The 14,540-nt window shown below is 39.0% G+C and overlaps 1 protein-coding gene across 1 annotated transcript in view; it reads left to right on the top strand.

The window, feature by feature from the left end:
* The first annotated feature begins 833 nt into the window (after positions 1-833).
* si:ch211-188c16.1 (uncharacterized protein LOC562677 homolog) overlaps positions 834-14,540 on the top strand; it is a 31,355-nt gene continuing 17,648 nt past the window's right edge. Inside the window, exons 1-11 of the mRNA XM_056262800.1 lie at positions 834-903; positions 1,514-2,306; positions 3,454-3,618; positions 4,937-5,261; positions 6,130-6,245; positions 6,318-6,343; positions 6,590-6,630; positions 7,212-7,256; positions 10,069-10,201; positions 10,378-10,537; positions 11,601-11,724. Of these exons, the coding sequence (XP_056118775.1) occupies positions 895-903; positions 1,514-2,306; positions 3,454-3,618; positions 4,937-5,261; positions 6,130-6,245; positions 6,318-6,343; positions 6,590-6,630; positions 7,212-7,256; positions 10,069-10,201; positions 10,378-10,537; positions 11,601-11,724 (1,937 nt within the window). The 5' untranslated portion in view covers positions 834-894. The remainder of the gene's footprint in view (positions 904-1,513; positions 2,307-3,453; positions 3,619-4,936; positions 5,262-6,129; positions 6,246-6,317; positions 6,344-6,589; positions 6,631-7,211; positions 7,257-10,068; positions 10,202-10,377; positions 10,538-11,600; positions 11,725-14,540) is intronic.

Genomic DNA, 14,540 nt, shown 5'->3' with positions numbered 1-14,540 from the left:
ATGTTTTCTGGCCATTATTATGTCACTTTTCACACATAAAAAATCTGTAGAAAAACGAATAACTCTTTAACCCTAAGGCTTTTACCACAGCACACATTTACAAATCTAAAGTCTTATACCAGCAAATTATAGCCTAGATGTAGCCTAGTAATGGGCGCTTTCGAAACATTTCCGATTAATTTGTTTCAAAACGGTGAGTCACAAATGTCAATGGTTCGCAAAAAAAAAAAATGTTTTAAATGGTTCCCCGCTATAGACGCCATCTCTATTAACCCATGAACCAGTGTCTATATGCGATTTTTACCTGATCTCGGATCAGTCTTATAAATTTGTAAATATTTAATGACACCTTTTTATAATAAAAATAAGGATTTTATTTGTGGCTGAAAGCCTGATTAAGCAAGCTCTCTAAAATGAAAACAAATCAAGTTAATAAAATAACTCATATTATAAAAACACTTGACATTTAATCGTATTTGATGGTTTCTTGATTGCATAAGCTACATAATAAACGTCTGGTTGTTATGCATGTTTGGTCTGCATTTACACTGTTCTGTCCAGCAGGGGTCTCCAGGGTGTGGCGTTTCCAGCGCGTCCAAACAGGGAATCAAGCCATTGGTTCAGTTGATTCAAAGTTCAGAAAAGCTTCGTTTCTCCTCGAACGTCGTCAAGTAAATGTAGGATTCTTTCATTTGCCCGCTACTTAATTTCAGCCAATCAGGTGTGCAACCCACACGCAACGTGATTAATATTCATGAGCCAATCCTTCAACAGAGTCGGTTTGATCAATCAATAAGAACAATGCCCCGCTGCCTAAACGTGTTTTGCGATTATTTTCAAGATATTATAATGCTTATATAATCTGCTCTTGCCCAAGAAGGAGACTGAACGACGATGGAACAGGTAAATAAATTGTTTGGGATAACAAACAAAATAAAAACGCCAAGCAGATCCTATTTTGTCAAATAGATAGATGGGTTTAAATGGGTCAAAAAGTATGCGTAGTTTAATCACAAATAGCCTACGTGTATTTTGTTTATGGAGTTGATGTTTTATACTGATATACGCTATTTCAATCAATCCCTTATGAAATTAAACGTGGGTTGTAATTAGTAAAAGTGTAACGTTAGTAGCCTAATGGTTAAACTATGGTTAGTGTAGCAAAACTATGATTAATGTGTGGTTACCATGGTTTAATTACACTTAACCATGTTTTATTATTATTATTATTTGTAGTACAACCATAATTAATTTGTGGTTATCAAGGTTTAACTATACTAACCATGTTTTTTTGGTTTTATTTTTTGTGAAACCGTGGTTTAACTACAGTATCCATGTTGTTTTGGTTTTATTTGTACTAGTAAAACCATGGTTAATTTTCATAAGGGATGTGTTTGCCTACTTGAATATTACACTATCTCTTGAAATGTGTTGATATGTGGGTGCTTACATGCATACGTATGACAACTAACCGATTAAATCTGTTACCGTTTGCGTTTCATGTCGACTATAGGAAGCCTGCAGCAATTTCAGATCCATAAGGGCCAAGTTTCAGGAAGAGCTCCAGGTGAGGAACAGACCTGTGCTTCCCGAGAAACCCAGACGCCTCCCAACAGCCGGCGTGGGCCGCTCTGGTCCGATAACCATGAGCTGGAGTTCAGCTGTGGAAACCAAGACCCCTAGTCTACCCCGGGCCATTTTCAGAGAAGACCTGAAAACAGCCTCAGGAAGACGGCCTGTATCTTTCCCAAGCTTTCCCAACACAACATCTGAAGTCAGCAGGTCTGGTGAGGATGGGCACAACAGGCAGTCGCTCAAAGTTCGGCATTTGCCCCTCGTGTTGCCGCTTTCAAACGAGCCAACGCGTGATTCCTCAGCTCCTTGTTCAAAGGGAATCACATCACCTCTCAAATGCATCCGGAAGCAATTCCCTACACCTTTCAGCTTGACCAAAGTTTCAGCGTGTGGCAAAGAAATGGGTAAAAATGGTCTTAAAAGTACTCTTAGTAGTGTTGAGACCGGAGAGTCAAACCCGTGTGCGAGTCTCGAGCGCTCTGCTACTCCTTCCCCGAGCGACGGATCGTCCCTGACGGACTCGTCTTCTGGGACGGGGAGTGTTAGCCACTTCTTTGACCAGCATGTGTTGAGCACGCTAGAGAAAGCCAAGAGGAAGCTGTCCCACAAGAGCCTGCTGGTGTGTGGCCGACCCAAGGGCTTCTACATCAGTAGACCCCCCGAGAGTCCTCCATCTCCCGCTGACCGTCCAGAGACCTCCTCTCCTCTGAAGAGCAGCAGAGCGGCACACAGTGAGTCGCAAACTCTGCAGTCTTTCACACGGATGCATACGGCACCGGTCCAAACTATACTGTTTCTAAATGGCGTATACTCATCAAGCCTGCATTTATTTGATCAAAGTACAGAAAAAACGGTAATATTGTGAAATATTATTACAATTTAAAATAATGGTTTTCTATTTTAATATACTATTGTGGTGAAAATCCAGCTTTTAATGTTGTTTATGTGTCTATGTGGTGTTTTTAATACGCTTTAAGACAAGCCATGTGTACTAAATTCATAAGTCGACAGCATTGCTGAGTATTTTCTGCTTAAAACCAAAGACAGTCTCAAAAAACACGGTGTGAAATCGCTGGTGTTTCTGACGTCACAAACGACCTTGTAACCAATCAGATCAACGTGTGATCGTCAACCAGTGGATCTCTGAGCTGAGCGAGTGAGTGGAGGCGGGGCTCATTTGCATATGCATAGAACCGCGCATACTAAATGAGGCAAGGGTGTCGAGTTACATTCAAGATATTTTAAGGCATGAAGACTTAAATATGTTATTTTGGTGATCAAAGATGAGTTTTCAGCATCATTACGCTTTAGTCTTTTTCTTTTTTTGAAAGAAATTAATACTTTTATTCAGCACGGATGTTAAATTGATCAAAAGTAAAGATTTATATTGTCTATTTTGAATAAATGCTGTTCTTTTGAACTTTTTATTCATCAATGAATCCTGAAAAAAGTATCACAGTTATAAAGAAAAAATATTAAGCAGCACAATGTTTCCAACATCGATGATAAATCCTCATATTAGAGTGATTTCTGAAGGATCATGTGACACTGAAGACTGGAGTAATGATGCTGAAAATACAGCTTTGATGACAGGAATAAATTATATTAAAAAGTATATTAAAATAGAAAACCATTATTCGAAATTGTAATAATATTATGTTTTTTTTTCTGTATTTTTGATCAAATAAATGCAGAGACTCTTTTTCAAAAGCATTAATAATAGTAATGTTTCCAAACTTTTGACCTGTACTGTATGAACTCAACAGTTTCACTGTGCATGATACGAGCTGTGAAGTTAAGGCTGTATTGGTCCTGTGGAGGCTGTCCTGTTAGTTCGTGAGTGCATCTGTGATTGACACATGCCTGTGTGTGCCGTAGCCGCTGTGATGGAGCTCGGCTCAGTCCTGCAGACCGGAAGACCACGCAAACCTCTCCCTGACCCCGCGTCCCTCGGGCCGGGGCCCTCGAAGCCGCCGCGACCCCCGCGTGTGGACCTCCACAGGCACAAGGCTGCACGACACGGCACTGGAGCGCTCACTGCTGGTTTGTACAACTTCTTTCACACACATCACTACTTTTGAGCTTTTTAGAGTTGATTTTTGTGCATATAGCAATTTACCTCAGTACAACAATAACATGGTTAAAGCTATGAGAAGTAAAATTAGGGGATATTCATTCATATTCATGATGAAGCGCTCTGACTAAGAGGAATTATTCAGGTTTTTAAAATGTTTTTGAAAGTCTTTTTTCCTTTTATTTATATATTTATATATATATATATATATGTGTGTGTGTATATACTATCAGTGATACTGGCCTTCATTCTTAAAAATACGTCATTACACAAGTATTTAAAATATACTGTGTGTTGTTTCTACATTTATTTGGAGATTAATTATTGCATAATAAAATATATAAAAAACGTATAAAAAGTTAATTGTTCTTAATTGCAATTAATCAGAAAAAAATTAAGTTTAAAAAAAAAATATGTTTATATTCTGCTTTGATCACAGGAATAAATTAAATTTTAGATATAGAAAAATTATTTTAAATTGTAATATAATTTCACAATATTGCTGTTTTTACTGTATTTTTGATCAAATAAATGCAGGCTTTCAAAAACATAAAAAAACTCCTTAACTGATAACTGACTGGTAGTCTATATGTCTGTGTGTGTGTGTATATACACTACCGTTCAAAAGTTTGGGGTCAGTGAGAATTTTATTTTTATTTTTTGGAGGAAAGAAATCAATACTTTTATTTATCAAGGAATAATTAATTTGATCGAAAGTGACAGTAAAGACATTTATAATGTTACAAAAGATTCTAACCCTAACCCTATTAATCAAAGAATCCAAAAAAAAAAAAAAAAAAAAAAACTGTACAACTGACAGACCAACAACTGTTTCAACATTGATAATAATAATAAATGTTTCTTGAGCATCAAATCCTCATATTATACTGATTTGTGAAGGATCATTTGACACTGAAGACACTGACACTGGTGATGCTGAAAATTCAGCTTTGATCACAGGAATAAATTACACTTTACTATATATTCACACAGAAAACAGCTGATTTACACTGGAATAATATTTAATACTATAACTGATTTTTGTTGTATTTTTAATCAAATAAGCGCAGCCATGGTTAGCAGAAGAGAATTCTTTTAAAAGTATTTAAAATCGTACCGACCCCAAACTTTTGAACGGTAGTGTATATATATATATATACACTACCGTTCAAAAGTTTGGGGTCGGTACGATTTTAAATACTTTTAAAAGAATTCTTATTGCAGCTCATCCACCCAGAATGATGTCCGTTCGGGAGCTGGTTTCAGTCTTGTTCTCTGTTTTCCCAGAACCGGAGCCTGAGGTTTCTGCCCCCGCTGATGCGCCACTAGAGGACACGAGTTTACCTCCTCCCGAATTCCCCGATTTTGACGTGTTTGCGGCAGAAGCGGCAGACAGCGACGCCATCGACCTGGCAGCCCTGGAGCTGGAGGCCACAGAGTTCCCCGACTCCTTGCCAGAGGAACACAACGGCCCGGTCACATTTTCCCCCGGGGACGCCGGCGCACAGGACACGCCGTCAGGAGACGCTCTCGCTCAGGCCACCAGCGCAGCCGTCTTGGCCACCTCTGACCTCAAGATGAACGGATCACACACTGAACACCAGCAACCAGTGTAAACCTTTCATTTGTCTCATTATGTGGGATCTTCTGGAAATATGAATTAAAAATGGTAAATTGTATCCTTCCCTCACGGGTCAAAATGAGCTGAAGCCCTAAAATTATACTATTTATTTAGTTTTTTGTCCAGAAAGCTTATTTTATTTCATTGTGATATTATTTTTTATTTTTCTTATTTTCTATTTTATTTACCTTTAAATCACTTTGATCAATAAATAAATACTAATTTTAGCACATTCCTCACATTCTTTCAACTTAAATTCAAAATAACTCACAATTTCATGCATAACCCTTTTAATTCAGCTCAAAATATCTTTTTATTGGATGTCTTTGCCTACCTAATAATATAATATAATAATGTAACCTGATATTTTATGACTCTTGCCACTAGAGGGCCTTGTATCTCTAAATGGAGCAAATGAGCTGTTCCTCTGGGTCCTACAGTCAGTTTCTCTTCAGTGTGCATTCAGATACACATGTAGACATTATACATTAATTTTTTTGGTAAAGTTTTAGCATTTTTAGCATTTTTCTATGTGTACTGAAGCATTCCTCGCATTCATTCCTATGGGGGTCAAATTGAGCCGTGAGCGAAGGATTGTGACTTTTATTTTTTTTTAACCACAAAACTCCTCAAATCCATAATTTTGTGTGTGTGTATTCATGGATCAAGTGCGACAAAAGTCCTGGGGTCTTAGACCCCTCTCATGAACACTCAAAAAAAAAAACTTTCGGGTCAGAATGACCCGAGGGAAGGATGAGAGTTCGGTTTAAACTTGTATCTTTAATATCGCCATGTAATTTTCTCTATAATGCGATAGATCAGACTTCATCTCATCAATATGTTCTTCTTTTGCCCTCAGTTTTTCCAAGGAAAGGCGTTTGCATGGGACATTTGACAATGTTTACGAGGATGTGGAGACTGTTCCCAAATTTTCTTTTGCTCAAAACTCGTTCAAGAGTAAAGCAGCTCCTAAAAGTGAGTATTATGCTAGCAGTGCATCTCTAGTCAATGGGTGGAGGACAATGACTGATGCGCTTTCTCCTTCAGACCCATATGCGGATAACGGCCATGTGGTGAGCGATTCTTTCTTATAATTGCCATTTATTTAAGAATTGCTAATTTACGTGAAAGATTATGTCTGATATATCATGATAGGTACTTGAAAAGATACTCGGAAACATCCTTAAACTGGTGTTCATGGAAAGCCTGTTCTGGGAATCCTGGACGAAGTGCTAATGCTGTGAATGTGTCTTTGCCAGATTGAGCAATGCTAATAATGATGTACATTATTTATATTGATCTCTTGATTTGTTTGACAGAAAGAAGAGACTTGGAAGAATATATGGCATGTCCCTCAGTGGTTTGTCAGCACTTGTTTTCTCTGCTGTTGTCAAGAAACTCATGATAAATGTTGTTTTCAAATGCTGTAAAGACTACACTGCAAAAAATGCTTTTCTTAGTATTGTTTCCAGTCCAAATATGCCTAAAAATATACCAGTCCAAATGTACTACTCATCTGGTAAATGCACCCCATTTACTGTAGGTATTACTAGATGACTAAAATGGCAGAAAATACTGTATTGTGTCTTATTTTCTGGGGAAATAATCCAAATCAAGTGAGTTTTTGCTTAAAACAAGCTAAGTTATCTGCCAATGGGGTCAGAAAAATAATCTTAATTCAAACAGAAACTAGATTATTTTTTCTTACCCCTTTGGCAGATAATTTTGCTTGTTTTAAACAAAAACTCACTTGATTTTGATTATTTCCCCAGAAAATAAGATATAATATCTTACTGCATTTCACTACTTTAGTAAATGCCTCGTGAATTAAGATCTTTTTTTATATTTGGACTGGAAACAAGACAAAAATACAGAGTGAGAAAAGTATTTTTTTGCAGTGCAGACTTTAGTTTGTGTTGTTTTCCCCCTCACGGTGTGAAGGTCTAATGCAGCTGAAGATCACAACGGCCACAGTCATCACGAAAGGTATCATGATATCTGTTTTCTGACTGAAGGTTCATTTACTCTACTGTAATCTGTGAAAACTAAATCTCATTGGGAAGAAATGCCATCAAAGAATCTAATGATAAACTCAAAAACACATGAGGGAGGACAAGATTGTGAAGAAATGGAGACTTAAATTTAGCTAGGTTTAAATTTGAGAACAACGTGTTGATGTAAATTATGAGAAAACATGCTTTATGGGTTCCTCAAGTAAGAACTAGTATTCATTTTCTCCAAATGATGAATGATTTTTACAGAAACCTTATAAACCTTTAAATTCAGCCCTGCTGTGAGCTACGAGGAACGTGATTTTGTTTTTTTCTCACACGGTAAATTTTACTATTAACTAAACAACACATTGTCACTATCCACGATACATATTGTTGGATTTTTGTATCGCGATATATTTTGACAGGACATATTGTTACACCCCTACATTATATGAACCCTTGTCACAGAAGCAGAAGTAGTCACAGTTGTACTATAGTTTTTTGTTTTATATATACACTCACCGGCCACTTTATTAGGTACACCTGTCCAACTGCTCGTTAACACTTAATTTCTAAGCAGCCAATCACATGGCGGCAACTCAGTGCATTTAGGCATGTAGACATGGTCAAGACAATCTCCTGCAGTTCAAACCGAGCATCAGTATGGGGAAGAAAGGTGATTTGAGTGACTTTGAACGTGGCATGATTGTTGGTGCCAGAAGGGCTGGTCTGAGTATTTCAGAAACTGCTAATCTACTGGGATTTTCACGCACAACCATCTCTAGGGTAGTGAAGACTGGAAAAATGTTGCCTGGTCTGATGAGTCTCGATTTCTGTTGAGACATTCAGATGTTAGAGTCAGAATTTGGCGTAAACAGAATGAGAACATGGAACCATCATGCCTTGTTACCACTGTGCAGGCTGGTGGTGGTGGTGTAATGGTGTGGGGGATGTTTTCCTGGCACACTTTAGGCCCCTTAGTGCCAATTGGGCATCGTTTAAATGCCACGACCTACCTGAGCATTGTTTCTGACCATGTCCATCCCTTTATGGCCACCATGTACCCATCCTCTGATGGCTACTTCCACCATGTCACAAAGCTCTAATCATTTCAAATTGGTTTCTTGAACATGACAATGAGTTCACTGTACTAAAATGGCCTCCACAGTCACCAGATCTCAACCCAATAGAGCATCTTTGGGATGTGGTGGAACGGGAGATTCGCATCATGGATGTGCAGCCGACAAATCTGCGGCAACTGTGTGATGCCATCATGTCAATATGGACCAAACTCCCTGAGGAATGCTTCCAGCACCTTGTTGAATCTATGCCACGAAGAATTGAGGCAGTTCTGAAGGCAAAAGGGGGTCCAACCCGTTACTAGCATGGGGTACCTAATAAAGTGGCCGGTGAGTGTATATTGTCACTATAGAGCTCAACAGTCGGGTTTCCCAAGCAAAAACTCTATCCATTTTCTCCATAGGGAAATAGATTTTTAATGATAGCTTATAAAGCTTTAAATTCAGCCCTGCTGTGAGTTACGGGGTTGTTAATCGATGGTATTTGCTTCTGTTGAAGCCGTCAGTCCACATTATTTCAGCTTATTTTTAAGATTGTATGGTGGTGAAAACTACATTACCCATGATGCTGTGCAGAAAATTACACCAATCAGAGTCTCGAAACCATAGACTGTAAAAAAAAAAAAAAGGCTCGAAACAAGCAAAACTCACCAAAGGATCCGGCCAGTTCTATGAAGCATCGAGTTCCTACGCTATTAAGATATTTATATATTCCAATATACATGCGCATTTTGCAATAAACTTAAAATACATGGTGTGTGAGTATTTTTTTCACAATATTTGAAAGTAGTTTTATATTAATTTAATATTAATTCAGTTATGCTGTCTGCAATGCTTCATGGGATTGTAGTTCTTTCTCACTGAAGCCGTTAAGTTCACGGTCTTGTACTTTTTGTACTTAGTGTTTTTGCTTCAAATGAAAGTTTGTAATGTGATTCTCGAAGCTGGTTGGTTTGGTTCATGGCTTATAACGCTTTAGCGAAGACTTTAAAAAAAATCCCTATGGGAGAAATAAATGAAGAAAATACTTCCGTAACCAGCGCCGCTAAAAAAGCGGGCGCTAGTGCACACTATAGTCATGACAATAGCTCATCGGGACTGGTTATAGTACGGTCACATGGCCTTCGGCCTAGCCATGCAATGCCATTAGATTCATTGGTCTTGTACATCAGGTTTAGTTTTCTGTGACACACTTTTTTTCATTGTTTCAAATTCTGTTGATTTGTCACAACGATATTATCTAGGAGTATTGCTGAATTTGCAAAAACTACTTGTTATAGTCTCGCAAGATTCGGTAAGAATGTGTTTTAATATGTATCAGTCAGCAATGTTTTGCCTTGTTTTCCATCATTTTCCAGCAAAAGTGTGTTTATGAATTGAAGTTATTGGAGTAAAAATATAAATATCTTAATCTTAATAATAAAATATCAGGCTTTTGTGTTGAGGCCAGTGAAAATGTTGTCTGAGCAAAGAAAAATATATAATTATTACTTTAAAATAACTGGATTAATTTCAATTATATTAAATATGATTATTTTATATCTTATAATTTCTCATTATTGGGAGTTTTTTCACTTGGACATGAGATTTACGCTTCTATGCGTAACTTGTAACATGTAAATGTTTCATTGCTAAAAACACAGCCACCATATTTACCAATTGAGACTGAGCAAAGCTTGTTCCTCATAGAAACTGACCTGCTAATAAAATGTGTGTTTGTTTCAGAAAGAAGATGCTGAGCCCTGAACACCAGGAGGATAAAGAGCTGAAGAAGAAGGAGAAGCAGCGTCTGGAGAAGGAGAAGAAAGAGCAGAAAGAGAAGGACAAAAAGAGAAACATGTTGCACAAGAAATTTAAAGTGAATTCAGATGCATAACTTAATATAGATATAGTTTCAAACTGACTGGTGTTTACTTTAAAGATGGATCGCACACGCTCACTTCTCTAGATGGCGTTTGCTTTGATCTTTAATGTAGTGACGTACATTAGTGTAACTTCTCCAGGTCCTGATATATTTCCCATGTTCCCCAATAGATCACCGGACTGGAAGAGCCCATGTATCGCGCCCGAGTGCTGGCGGCCAGCAAACTCCGCAAATACGACCTGCCCGTCAAAAGTGGGGATCTCATCAGCATCATCCGAACGGTCAACTGCCCCAAGGGCAAATGGCTGGCCAGAGACGCCAACAACAAATGTGAGAACATCTTCTCGTCATGGCTTATACTGTAGCAGAAACTGGATGTGTATTCTTTTCCCTCCCCACTCCTTAAAGGGGTCCTGTAATGCCCTTTCACAAGATGTAAAATAAGTCTCTGATGTCCCTAGAGTGTGTATGTGAAGTTTTAGCTCAAAATACCCCACAGATAATTTTTTTATAGCATGTTAAAATGGTCACTTTTTGAGGGTGAGCAAAAACGTGGTGTTTTCGTGTCTGTCCCTTTAAATGCAAATGAGCTGCTGCTCCCGGGACAGAGGGCGGAGCTTCAAGAGCTTGTGTGTGTGTGTGTTAGTAGCTCCGACTACCTCACACACACACGCACTGAAAATATCAAAAACTTTTAGCCTTTTATGTTTAAACCGGAGTCGGACAAAAATGAAGAGACTCAAGAAGGACGTTTCTGAATGGTTAGTTGCTGATGTGGAGTTAACAGTCTTCTAGTCATTGATTAGCATATTCTGTCATGGTTATCTATGAGTCGTGTTCCCGGGGTCGGGGATTATCTAAGCAATATCAATGAGAACAAACATATGTTTACGTTGCCAAGAGTGGTTGCTAGGGGTGTTGTGTAGTGATGCATAGAGCCGTTGGGTGAAGCGGTTATAGCTGTGTTTTATCATGAATAAAACACAGCTATTGACCAATCAGAATCAAGGACTGGAACTAACCGTTTTATAAGTAAATTTTGCAGTTGGTGATGTCACTAACCCGGGAGGAAGCTCGTGTAGTCCCTACCAGCCGTTTGTTGTAGTCCTTATAAAGAGATTTCTGTAAAAGCAAATATCTCCCTTTGCTCTGAACTTTGTGTGTCGTGACTTTGCAGATGTTTATGCTCAAACAGCAACATTACACACTAACTAAAGTTAGAAAAGTGAACTCATAATCAACCACCCCTTAATGATAAATTAAAGTAAAGTTGACCACTTTCTGAAAGTCATCCCAGTGTCCTAGAAAATCTCCTTCAGGATTTACTGTGAAAGCGCTGTAGTTTCTGAGGCTTTGACAGGAGACGGTCTTCCTTCTGCTGTGGTGTGTGCAGACGGCTACATCTCCGTGATGAATGTGGAGTTGAACATTAAGGAGATGCTGGAGCTGGGGAAGAAGGCGTCGCAGGCCGCCGGACGAGGCCAGGCCGATGGAGATAACCTCAGCTTCAGCAGCAGGTAAGAGGAAACAAGCTCTCGGCGGACAGCATATCCATACCCAGACACACTCGATGACATCATGCATATGAAATAAAGCTCAGTTAACCATGGATTGGCAACTAGGGGTGTTACGATCAAAGACTAATGATACGATGTATTGATGCAACACCTTTATTCTGACGCTCGGCGTCTCTGGCTGTGTTTACACTGGCACAAAAAAATCCTATTTTTTACACACATCTGACACATCGGAGTTTGTTGCTCACATGTAAACGCACAAATATGCACGATTTTTTCACAGCGACCAATCACAGCGCTTGCGGTTCGCGTAGAATTGACGCGTTGTTACAATTTTGGAGAGGTGCACGTCAGGGTACGCTGAAGCGCTACACAGCCTACGACGTAGCTACGGCGTGCGTTCGACGCAGAAGTATAAATTGGGCTTTACGCGTGTAAAAAATTCCTGCGGCACGATTCACGAATGAGGCGTAGAGCGCGGTGCGGTAGACGCGAATACGCCTCATTCTCGCGTCAAGTTCGTGCGATTTGAGTGTCTCGCGCGTTATGCGCAAATTATTTTATTAAGTGCTTTTTGTGCATTCATGCGTTTGACGCGAATTCGCGTCTGCCGCCAGAGTTGAAAAATCTAAACTTTGGCGTCAATTCGCGCCGCGTTAACCAATCAGGAGCCTAGCTGCTTTCTGCTGTCACATGGTGAAGTATCTGGATGCTTCAATAAATTATGTTGTAATATGACTAAATGCCTGGTGTGGTTCTAATGCACAACAAAGCAAATATTTTATCACATAAAACTTGATTTCAATATATGAGACATTCATTTTGTATTGAATGCTATTTATTCCATATCTAGATTATATGAAATATTATTATAATGTAAAGACAACCAACATAATATAGTGCATTCGTGTCTGGACAGTGTTGTGTGAGAGAGAAAAAATCACAGGGGGGTTAATCACTTTTGGAGGCTGGCTCCATTTATCATCAACACAAAAATAAATTACATATTAGGTGTGTGAGGGCGAGGGTGATCCTCGCTCCGATGCGGGACAACAGGTTCTCAAACTGGGCGCAGGACAGGCGGAAGTACCGCTGAAAGCGGCTGTCATCCAGACGCAGCTCCTGGAGCGAGCAAATGGTGAAACTCGCCAAACTGGGTTCGCCTCCGAAGGGTCTGGTGGACACAAATACGGCGACGATGACCCCTACGCCGCTGTTCTGCTCTCCAGAGCAAATACAGAGCGGTGACTCTCCCGATGAATGCTCGATCAAAATAAAAATAAAAATGGCCGCCAAGGGTTTCGAATCCGACGAATAGCGCGTCAAATTCGCGTCTAGTTTGACGCTTGACCACTTTGTGTTAATTCGCGCGTCAAGAGTGAAACTGACGCGCGTAAAAACAAAAGTTTGAAGAAAAATGTACGCGCGTCAGTTTCACTCTTGACGCGCGAATTAACACAAAGTGGTCAAGCGTCAAACTAGACGCGAATTTGACGCGCTATTCGCGTCCGGTGTGAACGCACAGTTAAGCTGTTGGCACATATTGAATAGCTGGCTAAGAGAATCGATTTTGTATCGTATCGCTACAAGCGTTCGATTTACACCCCTGTTGGCAACCTTGTGTTGTAAATCTGTATTAATTGACACCTGAGGAATAGTAGAATAGAAGAATAACTGCAAGATGAATATCCCGTGAAGCAAGATGAATATTCTGCTCTCACTGGGTGGATATGAAAGAGAAACTTTAAATTCTAGGATTCAAACGCTTTGTCTAGTTGCTGTGTCATGTTAATCTCATATTCACTAATATACAAATTATAAACAAATGATTTCATTATTTTATCAACACTGATTCATTTTTTTCAAATAATTTTAGTAAATTATATTTATTTGATTGCAGCAACGCTGTGCATGTATTAATTCCCATTGTTAAATTGTTTATCACACACATCAGCCATCGACCTGCTCTCTAAGATATGCACATCATGCATATATATAGGTTTACATTTGTGGCTATTATGTATAATCATTATAGCGAATGAAAAAAGTCAACATTCAAAAGTAATTCTGTGTCCGTAGATGTTGCGGTCTGAGCGTTCAGCTTCACGTTTGTCACCGAACTGAAGTGCTGTTTTAAATCTCATGATAGTAATATAAAGCTCAAAACAGACTCGTATCATAGACTCAAAAGACCTACTCGTATCATAGACTCAAAAGACCTACTCGTATCATAGACTCAAAACACCTACTCGTATCATAGACTCAAAACACGTACTCGTATCATAGACTCAAAACACCTACTCGTATCACAGACTCAAAACACCTACTCGTATCACAGACTCAAAACACCTACTCGTATCATAGACTCAAAACACGTACTCGTATCACACTCAAAACACGTACTCGTATCATAGACTCAACACACGTACTCGTATCATAGACTCAAAACACGTACTCGTATCATAGACTCAAAACACGTACTCGTATCACAGACTCAAAACACGTACTCGTATCACACTCAAAACACGTACTCGTATCATAGACTCAAAAGACATACTCGTATTATAGACTCAAATCACGTACTCGTATTATAGACTCAAAAGACATACTCGTATTATAGACTCAAATCACGTACTCGTATTATAGACTCAAATCACGTACTCGTATTATAGACTCAAAACACGTACTCGTATCACACTCAAAACACGTACTCGTATCATAGACTCAAAACACGTACTCGTATCACACTCAAAACACGTACTCGTATCACAGACTCAAAACACCTACTCGTATCACAGACTCAAAACACCTACTCG

This window comes from Rhinichthys klamathensis, unplaced genomic scaffold (assembly GCF_029890125.1).
Source record: "Rhinichthys klamathensis goyatoka isolate OS25496 unplaced genomic scaffold, OSU_Roscu_1.1 h1tg000011l_1, whole genome shotgun sequence".
Classification (NCBI taxonomy): Eukaryota; Metazoa; Chordata; class Actinopteri; order Cypriniformes; family Leuciscidae; genus Rhinichthys; species Rhinichthys klamathensis.
The sequence above is the reverse complement of the archived record's forward strand: the minus strand, read 5'-3'. Positions and strand labels throughout refer to the sequence as shown.